Source organism: Anabas testudineus, chromosome 5 (genome assembly GCF_900324465.2).
Source record: "Anabas testudineus chromosome 5, fAnaTes1.2, whole genome shotgun sequence".
NCBI classification, from domain to species: Eukaryota; Metazoa; Chordata; class Actinopteri; order Anabantiformes; family Anabantidae; genus Anabas; species Anabas testudineus.
Genome location: NC_046614.1, coordinates 20,204,081 through 20,222,471, shown reverse-complemented (window position 1 = coordinate 20,222,471; position 18,391 = coordinate 20,204,081). Strand labels below are relative to the sequence as shown.

At 40.3% G+C, this 18,391-nt stretch overlaps 2 protein-coding genes across 11 annotated transcripts in view; one reads left to right on the top strand and one right to left on the bottom strand.

Annotated features, from left to right (window-relative positions):
- Positions 1 to 816: 816 nt before the first annotated feature.
- On the top strand, positions 817 to 11,875 carry padi2 (peptidyl arginine deiminase, type II). Of its 4 annotated transcripts, none has more exons than XM_026350033.1 (16): positions 817 to 1,108; positions 3,792 to 3,963; positions 4,395 to 4,464; positions 4,768 to 4,829; positions 5,158 to 5,275; positions 5,616 to 5,768; positions 5,947 to 6,137; positions 6,350 to 6,453; positions 6,702 to 6,813; positions 7,244 to 7,351; positions 7,449 to 7,600; positions 7,742 to 7,889; positions 8,061 to 8,154; positions 8,243 to 8,322; positions 8,674 to 8,814; positions 8,936 to 11,875. In XM_026350033.1, exons 1-16 carry the CDS (start codon positions 954 to 956, stop codon positions 9,167 to 9,169), a joined length of 2,094 nt encoding a protein of 697 aa, XP_026205818.1. In that variant the 5' UTR covers positions 817 to 953; the 3' UTR covers positions 9,170 to 11,875. The 4 variants fall into 4 exon arrangements, with proteins under 4 accessions (XP_026205818.1, XP_026205817.1, XP_026205820.1 ...); XM_026350032.1 differs by having other exon boundaries at positions 818 to 1,108; positions 5,944 to 6,137; XM_026350035.1 differs by lacking the exon at positions 817 to 1,108 and adding an exon at positions 1,619 to 1,852.
- si:dkey-166d12.2 (rap1 GTPase-activating protein 1) overlaps positions 9,769 to 18,391 on the bottom strand; it is a 48,186-nt gene continuing 39,563 nt past the window's right edge. For 5 of the 7 annotated variants that reach the window (XM_026350024.1, XM_026350025.1, XM_026350029.1 and 2 more), the window contains 10 exons: positions 18,267 to 18,353; positions 17,710 to 17,853; positions 16,310 to 16,441; positions 14,256 to 14,365; positions 13,721 to 13,837; positions 13,406 to 13,547; positions 13,088 to 13,187; positions 12,457 to 12,563; positions 11,984 to 12,031; positions 9,769 to 11,872 (listed from right to left, as the gene is read on the bottom strand). In XM_026350024.1, coding sequence (XP_026205809.1) covers positions 12,457 to 12,563; positions 13,088 to 13,187; positions 13,406 to 13,547; positions 13,721 to 13,837; positions 14,256 to 14,365; positions 16,310 to 16,441; positions 17,710 to 17,853; positions 18,267 to 18,353 — 939 coding nt within the window. In that variant the 3' untranslated portion in view covers positions 9,769 to 11,872; positions 11,984 to 12,031. Of the gene's footprint in view, positions 11,873 to 11,983; positions 12,032 to 12,456; positions 12,564 to 13,087; positions 13,188 to 13,405; positions 13,548 to 13,720; positions 13,838 to 14,255; positions 14,366 to 15,131; positions 15,210 to 16,309; positions 16,442 to 17,709; positions 17,854 to 18,266; positions 18,354 to 18,391 lie in introns of all 7 variants that reach the window. The other 2 variants (XM_026350031.1, XM_026350028.1) reach the window with 2 other exon arrangements.

The window sequence follows — 18,391 nt, the reverse complement described above, 5'->3', positions numbered from 1 at the left end:
CAATAATGCTTACATGAAATCCACATTACATTATTTTAACCAGAGTACTACATGACTAATTCTGAGGGTTGCATTAGCTTGTTGTTGTTGTTGTTGTTATTATTATTATTATTATTATTATTATTATTATTATTATTATTATTATTATTATTATTATTGTTAGAACCCTCTGGTTGTGTCTTTAAGCAGTCAAAAGCCAGAAACATCATATACAAAAACTACTTCCTACCCTCAGCGATCAGTATGGGGAACTCAGAGAGACGACGGTGATGAGAAGTGTCCCACCTTCCACTATGCACTCTTTGTTGACTGTGTCTGTTTTCTCTGTGTTATGTGCTACTGTGCTGCTATAAAAATAAAGTTATTGATTGACTGGTAGGAAGTAGGGATTTGAAAGTAATACAGCACTGTTCAGAACAGAAATTACAGTACACATGTAAGAAGAATATCACACCATATTAACCCAACAACCAGATACAATAAAGCCAATAAAGTGCATTAAATTAACCATAATTAAAGTGCATTACAATAAAATAAAAAAAAAGATTAAAATACATATTTTATTACTGAGTTCTATAATCTACTATTGGAGTAATTACAGTATAGTTTCTCCATGTACTGAATTATATCAAGACAGTGTTTAATTGCTCTCTGTTAGAGTAGAGTCGCCTCTGGCTGCAGCTCTTCCCTCTGCAGCCTGTGTACCTTATAGAAAGCAGCGTTGTGCAGAACAGTAGCATCACCTAGTTATTCAACAGCCACACCCTTCAGCCTTTATTTATGCTAGGAGTTTTCTTTACCACTAGCTGCCTATAATAAGCTGCCTTTGAAATGCCTCGAAGGCAGAGCACCGTTGTCACTCCTCCCTAATTACAAACTGCAAACACATCGCAACAAGATCAGACCATCGCTGCAGAATTCCTTCATCAGTCCGAGGAAGACGACGTCCAAGTATGTTTCAACAAACTTCCCAAACCACTCTACCTGCTTTCTTGCAGAGGGAAAGGAAGGAGCCCCCAGAATACAAGCGAACGTGTCGTTTGAACACAAATGAAGCGGAGAGTTTTCTTTGTGTCGTCGGCACCGCTTTGACTGCAAACCTGAGCAGGTGAGCTGACATGCGATTAGATAAACACCCTGAACACACACACACACACACACACACACACACACACACACACACACACACACACACACACGTACAGAACACTGTTTGTTGCCTGTTATTCAATGCGGTGACGATAAGTGTAAGGAGAAGGCAACTGCTTCCTTAATTTAGTTTTTATTCTGGGAAGCTCAATTAGTAATAAGAAAGAAGTGCGACCCATAGTGTTTTGCGCATGCGCGCGGTCAAAGCAATAGTGAAACTGTAATATTATTAATATTTCTTTAATATAGTGACAGAAATAGACCAGCTTCTGCAATGTAAAGTATAGTTACTTGGGTTGCATAGAATTATAAGCAACAGCGATTCCTAACGCGCCTCTAAATGCGTAAACGCAGAAAGTGACGGGCAATGGACAGACGGAATGAATGGATGGAGGTGGGGGTGGAGGGGGGGGGGGGGTGTTGAGTGACCAATGAGCGAATGCACAGTCGGTAAAACCCTCAGTACCTGCAGCCTTCATAAGCACTTGTTGCACTCAGAGTTCAGGAAGTTTGTAAGACTTAAAGTACTTATTCGCGTCTTCGCGTCCTGACGACGGAACAATCCGTGGACATTTACTGTTGGCACCAGTGGGACCAGAGAGGCTGCAACCATGACTCACCCCAGGACTCTCAGAGTAGATTACGACAAAACCACGGCGGTTGTGTGCGTGGTTGGCTCCGAGCTCAATGTAAACCTGAACAGGTACGCTCGTCATTAACCTGTCACTTCTAATATACAGACACACCCGCGGATATAACCTGGGGATTAAAAGGAGGCTGTAGCATTATATAACGTTGTGTTCTAAAAAATTCTCTCTTTAACATAAGGAAATGTTCTAGTCTAGTCTTTAAACTTCTGTTTTACTACAGATTGTGCTCCAAAGCTAAGAATGAGCTTTATTTAAATCATATGGCCAGAGGGCAACCTGTTCTACAGTTAACATCCAGAGCTAGAAGTGTGTTTATTTATTTTAAAAAGTTTGTTTATTTATTAAACTTAAATTTATTCATGTTACATTTTACGCATTATACTGAAAAGTATTTCTCATCATTTGTCAGGAGTGGTAAGTAACGAAGTACAATAACTCAAGTACTGTAAGTACAAAGGTGTATATATTATTTAAAATACATAATAACTTAGTGAAGTAGTTGTACTTTTGTACTTAAATACATTTCAGAATGTGTACTTTGTATTTGAATTTGAGTACTTTAACTGTACTGTAGTTGTGTACTTCTACCACCTCTGTATTTTATCCACTACATATTATAAGTACTTTTTACTTCAGAGTTGTTGTATTAGTTTAAGCCACATTAACAGTGGCATGTGAGTGTAACATGACTCGGACTCCATTGTAAAGTTTTATCAAAAGGCGCTATGGTGAAGATATTCATCTCTCACGCTGGTGGTGGCAGCGGACCTCGTGGTGCTTTGTTTTGTGCAGTGGAGAGAATCAACAGTCTGCTGTTGTTTCGGTCAACAGGAGAGACTTTGTTGTACTAAAGAAATGTAGGCTTCACGTTCTGCCAAACGCCAGCCTACACAACACAGCAGAGCAAAGCTGGAAGGATGACAGGGCAGAGTGGGAGACTGGCTCACAGCCTGAGCCACCAGGGGCTCTGGGGGGTTTTAGGAATAGCCTATCCAAAAATAAGCCTGATATCATTTGAAAGGAGATTCGGTCTAGAATTTTTATCATTTAAAGGGTCTTCATTTTAATATCCTAGAGATTAGGTTTACAGTATATGCAAAGTCTATCTCAAAACAATAGTCATCATTGTACCACTGTACATTGGATTAACTAATTAATTAACTGCTGTGATCATTGTTCTTATACAGTCACAAATGAGATCTATCCCTAAATTCATTCCAGTGGTAGTGTTGGAGGCCAAAACCCACAGTTATCATACAAAAATGCATTTTGAAGTTCAACCAAACTCAATATAACATGTGAGCCATCTGAGTTTGACAAATCAAGTTGGTAATCTTTTGAGGGCAGATCCCAGCTATATGTTGGATGTATATGAAAAGCAACTCTTCTCAGCCTGTCCGGACAGGAGAAGCAGCTGCAGCAACTGAAACTTCTGTCGATGCAAATTTGGCTGCCAAAAAAACACAGTTAAAAAGCATAGATCACTCTTTTAATGCCCTTATACTTTCAATTGTTGTATTTTCATAGTGACCATTCCTAAACACACCAGTTGTATATTACTGCAAAAAAGCTGACATGAAATCCGATGTCAAATTGACTGAGGGGCTTTCAGGTGTCTTTGTTGTTAAGAGGAATCTAGACAGGTCTTCACCTGCGTGACATACCAAGAAAAGCTTCAGCTTGCATAGAACTGGGACAGTAATCTGCTCATCTAGGTCTTTGCTTGTTAGTTTTCAAGCATTGGCAGTAAGTGTTAAAAGCCATTTAAATGCAGTTACGCAGACTAACTTTACTATGACTACAGCTAGTGCTTTGGTTTGCCACCTGTTGTGAAATATGAGCTTGTGGCTTCTCTGTGTACATCAAAACCTTTCTTCATGTGGACATGAAAACAATTCTACTCTTACACACATACATACATGTCAGAGTATGTCTGAGTGGTATAAACACACTTCTAACATGCATTAAATGTGCTCTTTCTTTTGTTTTCAGGGGTGCCCCTCCCAGTTCAAAGTTTTTCTCAGTAAAATGCACTCCCAACGTTCAATACACCATCAACCCCCCACCCCAGGAGACAGCCCCCCTCGCTCAGATTCCTCTCAAAGGAAACTCAGTGCTACTCATCACCATGAGCTCTGCCAGTCAATTTGAAAATGATAGCAAGGTAAAGTAGTAAGTGCATGACACTGGTGTCACACAGTTAGTTCCAGGAAGTGAGCCGACCATAAATGCACACTCAGGAATGTGATTCATATTTATGGTTATTTAGCTTCTTTGCTGAGGGAGTGTACAACAATTTTCCTGTCATGTAGTGCCAATACTTTTGGGACAGTTGGAACTGCATCTGCATTTCAGATACAAATTCAATCAAAAAATATTCAAGTTGACTTATTCTCCCTGCAGCAGTTGTACCTTTTTAGTTTTAATTAATGATTGATCGTTTTGCAAATAACCAGAGGAGACATTCCAAAATGAATGGTGTCCACATTTTTGCTATCAAATACAACAAGATAATTTGTGATTATAGAACAATAACAAGCGTTATCATCATTTTGCACTTTTATTATATAATTTGTGCCTTTTTTTTTTTACAAGCTCTCTGTCCAGTACTATGCAAATAATAAAGAGGTATTGGGGAAAGCAGTTCTACACTTGACAGCTGTTGGTAAGTCAAAACATATAGCTCTTATGAAATGAAAATCAATGTATCCATTACAATGACCAATTCTATTTGTTTAATGTTTTATTCTATAATAAGTTGTCCTTTTGTCAGCATATCAGCCAACCACAATCTGCATCAAATTCTAAGCATAAACACACTGCTTATATAATCACTTAATGGATTTCCACATCAATTTATCATTTTTGAAATGTGAACAGCCTTGTCAAAGCAGTAGGCACACTGTGACAGGAGCCACTATCTGCAATGCAAAGGCACTCAGTGAAAAACTAAATGTGTGTCACACAGAGATCTCTCTGGATGTGGATGCTGACAGAGATGGCATTGTGGAGAAAAACAACCCTAATAAGGTGAACTCACATTTGACACTTTTAAATGTCAAAGTCTGACAAATAATGAAGGAGAAATGTTCTGATTTTAGGAACAAAGAAAAACATGTCAGGTGTAACAAGCTGAACATGATTCTGTTTTTGCAATGAACTGTGCTGCATTGTCATAATTTTAAAGTGGGCCTGCCTCCTATTTACATTTTCTAAACTTGACATTCTGTCTACTGTGCATTAGATATGTTTGGTGTACAAGCCTGAACACATTCTTTCTTGCAACGTTGTTCACTTCATTAAATATTCTTGTATGATTTGTGATTGTTTCACATCTGATTTGCTGAAAACATCTTAGGGCTCCTGGAAATGGGGTCCTAAAGGGCACGGAGCCATCCTACTGGTCAACTGTGACTCAGAGCGGACCTACTGGAAGAAACCAGATACTGAGCAGGACTACATCTCCAATGTGTCTGGTAAAACAGTATCAGTACAACTTCTCATTCACCAGTCTGTGCTCTATTTTTACCACAAGCTGACTTATCAGTATTACAGGTTCTCAGGTTTGCTTTTGGCAATGTCAGCAGATTCATTTGAGGATACGGTAAATCAGACTCAGTGTGTAGACAGTAAAGATAGGTGTTGCTCATATGTGTTCTTCCCTATGGTTATATATATGTAACCACTTGTTTTTAGCACTTCTTGTCTAAACTAGAGATGGAATTGGAACAAAAAGGTTACATCAGTATTATATGTGTAAAATCCATGATATTTATGAATAAACAACATTCACTCAAACTCTTTGTGGACGTGCAGATCTCAAGGACATGTCCGCCATGGTGCTGCGGACCAGAGGCCCTGCTAAGCTCCCACAGGGCTACAAGCTCACCCTGCACATCTCTCAGGGCGATGCAGAGAGCGTCAGAGTCTTCAGGTCCAGATCCGCCGATAACAAGAAAAATGCCATGAGTGAGTAAAGAGTAAAGTCCCAAAACAGCATGATTCAACATTCATGTAATGCAGCTGCTTAGTTAAGGCTTTGCAGTGTTTTAATCTGTTTATGCTGACACTGCATATGAAAATGGAGCCATTCCTAAGCATTTGCCCCAGTATTTAAACTGTGTATATGTTGTTGTTCCTACAGCAGATAATGTCCTCTATAAATACTTATTGAAGGACCACCCACTGGTGCTGAGCAGTGAAGTCCTGTCAGAGGAAGTGCCCTACTTCGGAGGCGAAGCAGAGATGAAGTTTTATGTGGAAGGCCTTAGGTTTCCTGACAAAGGCTTTGATGGGCTCATCACCATCAACCTCAGTCTATTAGAGCCCATCAGTGAAGTAAGACCTGCAACATGGCACCCAGAATTTCAAATCATATTTATTTTAACAACACCTCACAGTTATTATCTGTCGTGGTTGTAAGTTCCTTTTAAAGCCACTAACAGTACGTTGGGACAACAACAATATTTGTTGATTACTGTTGATTACTTTTATTACATTGCATTATAATTAATCTGCAGTACTCAGCAGCCTGTCTCACGCTTTGGCAGGGTCTCCCTGAGACGCCCATTTTCACTGACAAAGTTGTTTTCAAAGTGGCACCCTGGATCATGACACCTAACACCCTGAACCCTGTAGAGGTCTTTGTCTGCAGGTAAGAGAAGACGAACAATGAATAATAAAGATGACTGTGCCAACAGAGGTGTCAGCAGGGTGTTATAGTGTTACACATTCCACTTAATTTTAACTCATAACACCAAGAAAACTGCAAATGTACTCAGGATGTTACTCAAGATAATTTAAACATTGATGTTGTGTATTGGTAGAACATGAAGAGTCAGTAAGACAGATGAATTTGCATTATGAAATAACCAGACTACGTGTCTGCGGTTACTTCCTCAGCACAGAGGACAACTACCAGTTCCTGAAAGGAATGAGGAACCTTGTTGATAAGAGTGGGTACAAGCTGAAGATCTGCTATAAATATGAGAATAGAGGAGATCGTTGGATGCAGGTAAGAATTGTACTGTAAGAACCTGATGTTTGTTTCTCATCACACCTGTACTGTTTACTGGATGTTTTACATTGAGGTTTCTTCACTTTATAGTTTTTACAGTTGCTTAAGTAAATTCAGTGTATCTTATTTAAGAAGTGATGACAAGTCATGACAAGTTTAAACTGCAGTGATGTTCCCAGGAGTTTCATAATAAGTAAATTAGGGAATTTATGATTAATTAGCACTTCGGGGAAAAAGAGCTGACAGTTAAAGGATGGAAATGACTGATCACAACTAGTTTATCTGGAAAATTTGCAAAGTTGCGTTCACAACCAAATCACGAGAAAGAAGGTCAAAAAAGGTTAACAAAATTAATTAAAACATTAGTTGTGGTTGTAGCTCTTAAAAATTTTAGATGTGAGTCAATCTAACTCGTACTGTTTTTCAGGATGAGGTCGAGTTCGGTTATATCGACTCACCTCATCATCGGTTCCCTGTTGTTTTGGATTCCCCTCGAGATGGCAGACTCCAGGACTTTCCATATAACGAGTTACTGGTGAGAGATTAATTCCAAGGCTTTCGGAACTGTAAAATCAGTGCCACGATTTTTCTGACATATTATGACATGATGTTAATAGCATTCATATCCTCAGGGGCCAGACTTTGGCTATGTGACGAGGGTGGCTCAAAGGAAGGACGTGAGCAGTCTGGACTCTTTTGGTAATCTGGAGGTTAGTCCTCCTGTTACCGTGAGGGGCAAACACTACCCTCTGGGCCGAATCATCATTGGAGTGGCCTTCCCTACGTAAGTTTTAGTTCCTGATTTGGGAAGAATTAGAAACATTGTGTTTCATACTAGCAGCTTTTTGTATGTTTAATATATCTCTGTTTTTGTTGAAGAGCAGCACAGTAAACATACTTTCATTTCTTTCTTTCCTTCCTAAAGTGCAACCAAAGGACGAAACATGACAAAAGTAGTCCAGGACTTCCTGTGGGCTCAGAAGGTTCAGGAGCCCATCGCCTTGTTTTCTGATTGGCTCATTGTCGGCCATGTAGACGAGTTCATGACTTTTGTACCTGCACCTGACAGAAAGGTTAATAAAGACACAACTCACACTGCTAAACTGAAATATGATACAGTGAGAAGACGAGGCGTTGTTAGCTGGTACTGGCTGACACGTTGTTATGCACACCGTGGGTTTGTATAAGCTCTCGGGATCCACGACAGCCAGTGTAATCTTTGTCTCTTGTGTGTCTGTTCACAGGGCTTCCGGCTGCTGCTGGCCAGCCCAGACGCAGCCTACAAACTATTCAGAGGCTTACAGAACGAAGGTCATGGAGAAGCCAAACTGTTTGATGGTAGGCCTGTTTCTTTGCAATGTGCATTGTAGCAATGAACGAATTTATCCTTTTCACAATCTCAGTCAATCTGTATTCTTCCAAAAAGGTCTGGAAGATGAACAACAACTAACACTGAATGAGTTACTTGATGACGACAGTCTCCAAACTGAAAATAACTACGTGCAGGTGAGTGGGACTGTTGCTCAAAGCCCAGAAACAATGATGAAAGACAAGTCCATTTAGTGAAATTTATCCGATTTGTTAAATATCACATTCCAAAACTATGGGGAGAACAAATGCTTCTATACCAGCCTGCACTCTGCGGGAAGACCTTTTATAGGATTTCTGAACCTGGCATCAGGAATTTCCTCCTATATTTAGCCAACAGAGCATTAGTGCGATAGTGCACAGGTACTGGGCGATAAAGTGTTGAACTGTTGTTCTCCAAATTAAAATTATTTTGAATACTAGTTCATGGTTTCTGGTGCAACTTACATACAGTTTTGTATGGTATCCTTTTAATGCCTCTTCTCCCAGAGCTGCATCGACTGGAACAGGGATGTGCTGAAGAGAGAGCTCGGCCTGGACGAAGGGGATATAATTGACCTGCCAATCCTCTTCAAGTTGGAAGAGGACGAGGGCAACCAGTACAGAGCAGTGGCCTACTACCCTGACATGGTATGTCCGGACACAGTACTTTGTTTTTATATTCAAACACTCAACCATTAAATAACAGATTTATAAATCTGGGAGCTGGTAGTAGCACTAAGTTTAATAAACTATAACACCTTTTTTGTAGGTGAACATGATTGTCCTGGGGAAAAACCTTGGCATCCCAAAACCTTTTGGACCCAAGGTGAATGGACGTTGTGCCCTGGAGGCTGAGATGTGCTCCCTGTTGGAGGGCCTTGGCCTGAGCTGCACATTCATAGATGACTTCGCCTCCTACCACAAACTGCTTGGAGAGGTACACTGTGGTTCCAACGTCCGCAGGGAACCGTTTGACTTCAAGTGGTGGAACCTGGAGATGTGAATGAAAACGAAACAGCAGATGAAAATGGGTTAAAGTTGTTCTTAAGATTTCATGGTAATGGCAAGTGTGTTTTATTACTGCAGCAAACCTTTGTTTAGCTTCTTTTTTGGCTGCCAAAAAAATTTGACAGGAATAGTATCAGCGATCTGATTACACCATGTGTACTTTCCACACAGCAGAGTGGCAACAACAGTCTCGTACAGCGCCATCTTATTCTATCCAAAATTCAAAAGCAATTATTGAAGATGACGTTTTGTCATCACATTTATAATAACAGTTGTTGTTATCGTTAACCGAGGTGAAGCCAATATAAAATAAGTGCAGGAATGGGGGGACATTATTAGTATATATACAGAGAGGTAATTACCCAATGCTCAGATGACTATTGCTCAAAACCAGATTCCAAATCTTAAGTATTTTAACTTTTAACTACTTCTTGCTTACATTTTCTTACTTCTTACTTTTCTGTAAGTTGGAATAGTTTTAATCATGAAATTCACTTTGTTTTTTACTATTACTCATTTTGAAGCAAGAGCTACTTATTCCAGATATTGCATGCTTCAGCAAAAAAAAAAATAAAAGTAAAAAAAGTAAATAAATAGTATGCATCCTCAACTTTATTAAATATTTATATTTTTGTTGGCTTCATTTACAAAAAGGATGAAAAGCAATATTTACAAAGTCTTTTGAACAAGGGCTTAAGCAGACTGTGGACAGAAACAGAAATACAATCATTTCAATCGAGGACCTAGAAGTCTCACTCCCAGTCTCGTTGTGGTTTGCATTGGTCATCAGCATACAGTGCAAGCACAGTTAGATGAATGGTACCACATAATGATGTGCTATAATAACACAAAGCCACAAGAGGGAGCACTTTATCCACTCAAGCGTTTCAGAACTCCAGAGAGAAATCATTTAAAATCATATCTTTTCCTAAATCAAGTCAAAAAGGCTGTTACTTAAATGTCTCTTTATATTATTTTCTGTGACTTTTTTTTGTTAAATGCAAAATATTCCTTTTTTCTTAGTAATTTGTTACTACAACAGCTTATTGAAAACTCCAACTCCTAAACCTTCTGCATTTTCACAAACTACAAACAATAAATCTCTTATTCACTGAAATAAAACAATTCCTTTGTATTAGTTTTTTTTTCCTTCTTCGGAAACTGAAGGAATGATGAGCTGTTTCAAACTCAAGTTTACTGTAGTCAGGAGTCAATACAGTATCACCATTCAATGGTGCGGATATATACAAATAAATACGTCTGCCAAGTTTTACATTCAAGCCAGCTGGCAACGCAGTGCCTTTAAATGCCCCCTTAAAGCAGCTTATGCAACACAATCATAAAGGCAACTTCAAGACAAGTCACAGTGTAATTCATATTCAGCATCAAATTAGTTTTTTCCCCCAAAAGGTCAGCATTTCAGAACAACTCTGACAATGTAGTGCTAAAGTCACATACATATATTACACTTTATAAATAAAGTAGGAAACTGTGGCATTTGGCTCTGTACCAGCAATCGACACTGTACCAGGAGACGCAGGGCTGGTTCTCAATAGAACACAAATAACAGCGACAACACCTTTATGTCAAGCATGGTACAAGTGTACAGAGGAGAGGTTTTTGGCAAGCAGATTCACATCAAGCACAGTACCGAATGCAGACATCAAACCAAGTTGTGTGTGAAGGAGGGCAGTTGGAAATCAACAGTGCCGTGAAGTGTGGATCGAAATGCATGTTGCTGGTTCGGGGACTACAGTAATTCTTCTTTTTACTAGAATTATATAAAATCAGTAGAGCCTACATTTATTAATTTGTTTACTACAGATTCACTGTGGTACATCTACATTTTGAATGTAAAAATTGCAGACACATTTGCTGTGGTATATTTGACCCTCCACTCACAGAGAAGAAGGATGGATGATGCTCTTAAAGCCACCAACAACAGCATTGTAGTAGGATCCTCCATTAAAGACATGATGAAATTACCAAAGCTGTCATAAAACATGACAAATATCCACTACAGAATACTCAGAAGAGGAAGAATAGATCATCAATAAAACACAAAACGTAGTCTGACAAACAGCCGCACACACTGGGTACATCAAAGTTAAACCCATGTACAATGTCACAGTGGGATGTGAGGCTGACATTAAAAAAAACACATTCCCTCTAGTGCAACTCTCCTCTCTATAGACCCACTGTTTGACAAGCTAAACAAACACCCGTTGTTTGATCAGTCTCGGTTTCTTTCATTGCTTTTTCATTCACAAGATTAAACCCCCTGTTTAATTCCTGATCTGTGAAAGGGCGGAACACAACATGTGAGCGTTTACAGGAAGAATCAGGAGTCAGGGCGTACTGGCCTGCAGAACGAGCACGTGGGCACACTTGCTCTGCTAAGCCAGTTGACAGATGACGGTGACCAGTGATGCTAGGTGCATGGGTGCAGAGGCCTGTTTTCCTTTGCTTTGAGCATTCAGGGAGGGTTTCATGTGGAACTGGGATGAGGGTGACAGATCGGCGCGTGTCCTTGAAGCTGGAGCTCCGTCATGACAGCTAGCAGATTCATTACAAACATACAAAGGAAGATCTGCAAGTCTCTTGATCTGGCTTTTAACACTGCTTGCCTCCCGCATCAGTGGTGGAGTTCACATGCCCTTGGCTCGAATTTTGGCAAAAGAAGCCTCTTATGGGAATGCTGGGACACAGAGGAAGACATGGAGGTTACAAAGAGGCAGAAGCAGCTGAATGAGGAGTTAGAATCATACAGCTAATTAATTAGGTCCAATATTATAATATTATGTCCGACCTGAAAATGGATGTAGATGTAGTTTTCACTTGGGCGTGGATATCAGTTCTTCATGCAGCCATAGAGAGAAGATTAATTGTTAATATCAATAAAGCAACAACAATTATTCAGAAACAACTAATGGTTATTTCCACTATTGATTAATCTGCCTCTGTGGTTTTCATCCACTCTAGCTGTTTGACTCTAGTGTTGCAATGTTGGCATATCAGTCTATCTATCAGTCTTCACAGAGTAGCTAGACTAACTGTAGGTTTAGTTGGGATGTGCTCTTTAATCTTCTAATTGTTTTTTGTCATTTTATCTGAACCAAACCCAAAGATTACACAGAAAACACTTTTTCACATTTGAGCTGTTGGTAATAAATCTTTAGTCTTTCCATTGAATGAATTGCTTAACCAGTAATCTTGTTCTACTGACTTTGTGTAAACAATCTCAGTGTCATTTAATGACTCATGCTAAGAAATCTGTGTTACCTATGAGAACTTGTGCTCCTGCGGGGGACGCTCCATCTTGGGCCGGCTGTCTGTCCCTTTTGGCTCTGGTGCTTTCACTCCGTCTGGTTGCTGCTGAGGACGAGAAGCTGCAGGGAGGAAGGCGACAGATGTGTGGCTGTCATAGTTATAATAAACTCAAGCACATAATGCTGCCAGCTGTTCTAGCTGAAAACAAGGATGTTGCAGATTGCAAACGATTGATGGTTCACCGTAAATCATTAGTGATAAACAAAACAACATAATGTGAAGAATAATAGAGGTTATGTGGAATCCTCTCAACTCTTAATCGCTAAACTTTTAGGGATGATGGACTTTATTCATTAACAAAGAGTTTGCTAAGTTCTCTTTTTTTCTGCAGTTACACACCACCGACCATCTATTGCTGGCCCTGAGCACTGCTGGTGCAGCTGAGGTGAAGTTCAGCACTCAAGGGTGCTTCGATATTAATTGCTCAGGAAGCAGAGAGGGTTATTCTTACATCTGCCCCATCTAGACTTTCCCCAGACTCCGTGAATATGTGAAACAGTTAATCTTTTGGTAACTTTCCTGCTCCTCACACCTTCGGGATATTATTGGCCCAGTAATATGAATCCCTTTCTCCTATACTCACATGGAAAAGTTCCCTGGCTGGTACTGCTCGCACTGTCCTCCACCCCAGAGCTGTACACAAAGGAGTCCTTCTTTAGCGGCGTAACGCAAGACACACTTTCCTGCATTAGGGGTAAAAAAGGCAATAATGTAGAACAAGTAGAAACCACGTGACTGTATTTGCATTTTTTATACTTCAGAGTAAACATGGTGCAATGTTTGAACAGAATATTATTAATGTTCTATCATTACTGAGTTGAAGTGAAATGAATCAAATCTTCTTAAGATAAATGCAACATGGGAGGTGATCAGTGGTATAGCTCTGCCTGTCTCCACCCACCAGTCCAGTGTCATACTCCTCCTCGGCCTCGTGCTCATTGTCATGCTCCTCAACAACGCTGGCAAAGCTGCTGGCATTGGAGGAGGAGCGGGAAAGGTCCTGAGCCTCGGGGATAGATGGTGCCCTGCAACACATCGCCAGACTACACACCTGGGTCACTCTGACCATACAAAAACCAGTTTTTCCCTAGACACTGAATTTATTTAGGCAGCACAGTCTGTTCCTTTTTTTTTGTATTTATTACTTTAAACTAAAAAAATTTGTCCTCTAGATTTCACAACACAACCTTTGATACAGAATACAGAAAACAGTTACCTGTTCTTTGTGGTAGCGAAGTCTGGTGAACTGTGATTGGAGGAGTTTTCTGATTTATTTTCCTGCGACAAGTGGCTGCACTCAGGTGTTCTTTGGGTGCTGGGTGACACCTCTCGGCTTCAGACATGGATAGAGATTGAGAAATGAAAAGACTGTAAATGCACTTTTATCATATAGTAAGATTTTAAATAAACTACTGGTTAATAATTTAACATATTCATGTAATCTAAATACAGTCTACAATCTGTTTTTGAATTCAAAGAAACTGTTCTGCAACCCATTCGCAGTTCAACTACTGTTGACATTGTTTCTTATCACATGTTTGATTGTGATATCGCATGAAACTCACTTTAACAATTCAGTGCTCTGGTCTTACAGTGTTAATCAAAATCATCCAACAACAGGAACTCTTCTTACACAGTGTGTTTTCTAATAACAAAATTCCTCATTTTAATGTTCTTGCTTCCATCTGTTGCAACACTGTTCTGTCTTCACTGCCCACTCCCTGCTGATCAGCTCTGCTCTGTCCTCTCACCTCCTCTCTTGGACCTCCTGGATGTTTTCGATGCCAATGGCACTGCTGCGACGGGAACTGAAAGGCCCAGACTTTTTCCTGGTTGGGCTTTTCCCAGGAATGATCAATGACTGACAGTGGACACGGAGAAGAAAGTCAAACACACTAAACAAATAGTATGACCTCCTCACACTCACAGCCAGACTTTATACAGTCCATGACCCCAGTGGCCACTGAAGTGAAATGAATCTATATGTTAAAGATGCTGCAAAAGACTTCCTAAGACAACATAATGACACATTTAAGAACATGTTTTTCAAATCCACGATATACTGGGCTTCAGGCAGGAATTGATTTTATGGTCTATTTTCTCTTCTTGAGATTTTTGACTCTTAACTCTGATGAAAACAAGTTTGTTTTTCCCTTGGAGGCATCCTATTGGATGTTACATTTGTTTTTACTTTAAGTAATGAACACATTTAGTTAACACTATGTAGTTAAAATTAAGTCAATATGCGACTGTGTATAAGAACACAAGTCAAATTTTTTACTTTGTTCTTAAATTCTTGCGTGAAGCCCTAGGATTTAGTGTTATGAAATGCAAAACATAAACAAAAGAACTCCACAATATTTAACTGATGTTAAATTCACAGTAAGATTTATACAGATCATTCCCTCTCATATATTCTGGAAAGACAAGACAGTTTAGCTACTGTATCAATGAATGAAATGATAACTAGAACATCTAAACAACTAATACCTAAACAAATGTGATCATAAGCTATCACAGCAACAGGAAATAAAACACTGTGAGGAGAAACAACCTGCTAACTTATGAATGAACAGGTAAAAAGTAAAGACAAAATAGTAAACAAGAAGGGAGAATTATACATGAACCTCTTCTATTGTTCCTATCCCTATGGCACTGCCTCGGCGTCCATATTTACTGGGACTTTTCCCTGGGACAAGCAATGACTGTGCCACACAAGACAGGGCAAGGGAAGCAGAGAGAGAAAGAAGATGACAGATTGAAAAAAGCAAGATGAGGAGGGAATAGAAAAAAAAATACATCATAAGATTTCATGCACATAGCTCAAAGAGTTCAAACAGCAAGGTGCAAAATAGCTTGATAAAGAATTCGCAGCATGGTTTAATAGAAAAGACATGACACTGAGCAAATAGTGAGAAGCTTTTTAGAGCAAAAGCAGCCTGAGATCCAACGCAGCAGGACACAGAAGAAAATGGAGTGCCACCGAGGTACAGTAGCAGGCATGTCGGCAGTTTCTGCCCTGAGGGATACAGGTCTGTTTAGTCATGCATTCGGAAGGAGAAAAAGGGCAAAGAGGGCTGACATAATCCAAAGGGGTGGCTTTTAGAAAACATAAGAGCAGTCCTTTCAGAGATGGGGTTAATTTAGTTCCAAAACTGCAGAAAACGTCAGAAGAGCTGAACGTAATTAACCTCATATCTGAAAGAGAACCAAACTAGATTCATCGCTTTTTGTGGCTTGTGCCATGCATATGTTTCAGCCACACATGCAAAAGGTTGTTACGGGAGGGAAAAAGTCATGACAGAATAGAAGAGGGAGGGAGTCTGGGTAGTCAAACAGCTGCTACACTGAGCTCTCTTCAACACTCACGACAGAGACTAGCATCATCTTACACTGAGAGGGAAATCAATGGATTCATTCCACAGTGGATACTCCATTTTTAACATTATCAGGCTACGTGATGGTGATGATTCCCTCAACAGACAGTGAATGAAACACTGAAAATGAGTTATGCTGTTATTTAAAAAAAAAGCATTAATAGCAACACTATAATCTGTAAATAGAAAAGGGCAATCAGTGAAAGACACTTTAGGCCAAAGCAAGAGTGAGTTTAAAATGTCAAGGAACAAAAGCAAGTACTTTGATGATGAAGTGCTACAATATGTAATTTGTTAAAGTGCTTCTCATGTGAAAGAATCGGGTTTAGAGGAGTCTGTGTGTGTATTTATCCACTATGCTACGAACAAACTATATCTTAAATGTATATGTTAGGTGGGCATCGTGTCAACCAAAACGGGCTACTTACAATCCCTGGGGTTTTGGGGCTCTCTGCGGGATTGTGGGTAAAGCTGCCACTGTGACTAGTAGAGACTGTGTGTGACTTCTTGTTACTGAGGCCCATGGCGTCCATAGACTGGCTTCTGCTGCGGATGACCCGCTACAGAGAGAAACGAGGAGATACTGTCAGTGGAAACGCAACACACTGACTTTTAGTGGCTGATTGGCTCCAGTATTTCTAATGTAATGAAGTAAATTCTCAACGATATGTTGTGAACAACCTATTAGTAGTTATGGTATGTGCAATTATTTTAAAGTAAATGACATGAATCTGAAGGCAGTAAGTATGAGTGTGTCTGCAGGAAATGTGTGGGTATTTGTTTTTCAGGCTTGTATGCAGGACTATTTTTGAACACTTAGGGGCAGTGCAGGTCAACAGGCAGGAGGGAGAGGCTGTGTGAAAGAAATGTAGGTTCAAAGCAGGTCGAGGAGAGTGTGGGCTTTGCAGTGGAGGAGGATGAAGCTGCATCTCTTATCTTCTAAGTCATCATTTAGCAGGGCAGAGTCTGTAGCAGCAGTAAGTCATGGGCAGGGGAGATGAGACACAGCGTGAACAAGGATAACTACGACAATGAGAGAAAGTAGGAGAGACAGCGGCAGCAGCAGAGTCCACACAGTGAGACACAGAGAGGGAAAGAAGGGAAGCGTGGGAAATCTTTGCTGATATAATTTGTGGAGGTGTGAGAGAGAGAAAGTGAAGAAGTAAGACAGCTCTCAACAGTTAAAAAGGGAAAAAAAAGACGGGGCTTGCAGGAAAGAGCACATTTCTAAAGAGGCAGTGTAAAAAATACAGACTGATAGAAAGATGAATATTTCCCTGAAGTCGCACAGAAATAGAAAAAAAATGGCCAAAAACTAGCCGGCGACGCAGAGAGAAGACAAAAACAGTGAGGGAACACTGCCCATGGGGAGACATGCAAACTGCATCATCAGCTCCCTAATGAGGGGTCATTAAATCGTTCATCAGGCACACACAATCACAGCTTCTACCGCTGTGCTTCAGCGGCTGGGCTACGCTCCACCACCCTAATGGTCATTGATGGAGCACTCTCAGTCAGAGCAAAGTGCCTTTCATACTCAACAGGACACTCCCCAGCCACAAAACCACACCATCATGTGAAAACGCGGTAGCATCCAGCAGCAGTCGCAGCCAAGTGAGGAAGTGCCACAGGACTGGTCCTTTGAGATACTGCAAATTCTCTATGCTTTGTTTTTTTCATGTGTGAATACCCAGAATCCCAGCCAAGAGACAGGGGAGGGGTGGGGAAAAAGCATCCTAAAAGTTTCTCCACTCATCGCCATTCTCTCTCATGCATGTGGAGTGGTAGATTAATAGTGCACTTCATCAAATGAGGAATGTGGGCGCACCTTAAAAGATTCAAAGAAGCCCCCTCCTCCTCCGCTGCCTCCGTTTTCCAGCTTATCTTCGTCTCCACCCAGACCCATCATGGACTGGCTGTTGATGTGCAGCTCCTCATACAGAGTCTCCAAGAGGGCTGAACGTGTACGCTCCTGCCAACACCAACAATACAGTCAATGCAACCTGTAGAATGTAGGTTAGTACATAATTTCATTTGATTTATTTCATGCAGGTTGATTGGGAAGCTAATTACAGTTAAATTAAAGTTACATTGTGCGTGACCACGCTCCCCCCTACGTTCACCCCAATAATAGAAAATACACGCATTAAGTGTAAAATGTAAATAGATTACAAATTAAATAGAAATATAAATAGGTCATTTTACTAAAAAAATAAATAAACTCTCGGAGAAGAGCTTATGTCCATTGCGGCAGTTTGAAAACTGACTGCCACTGCCACTTCAAGTAATCTATGCTGTCACTGCTGCTGTACACGATGCCCGCGCTCACAAACTACAGGTATTCACACTTCTATGGTGCAGTTTTCTTTGCAACAATCTTCTCACCTCCAGCTTGGCAAACTTCTCAGCTTTGTAGCAGGCGTACTCTGCATTAATGAGCTTGGTGAAGAGGAACTCGCGGAACTCTGGTCCCTGAAATAGGTAGATATGGAGAAGGGAAGGTGATGTGT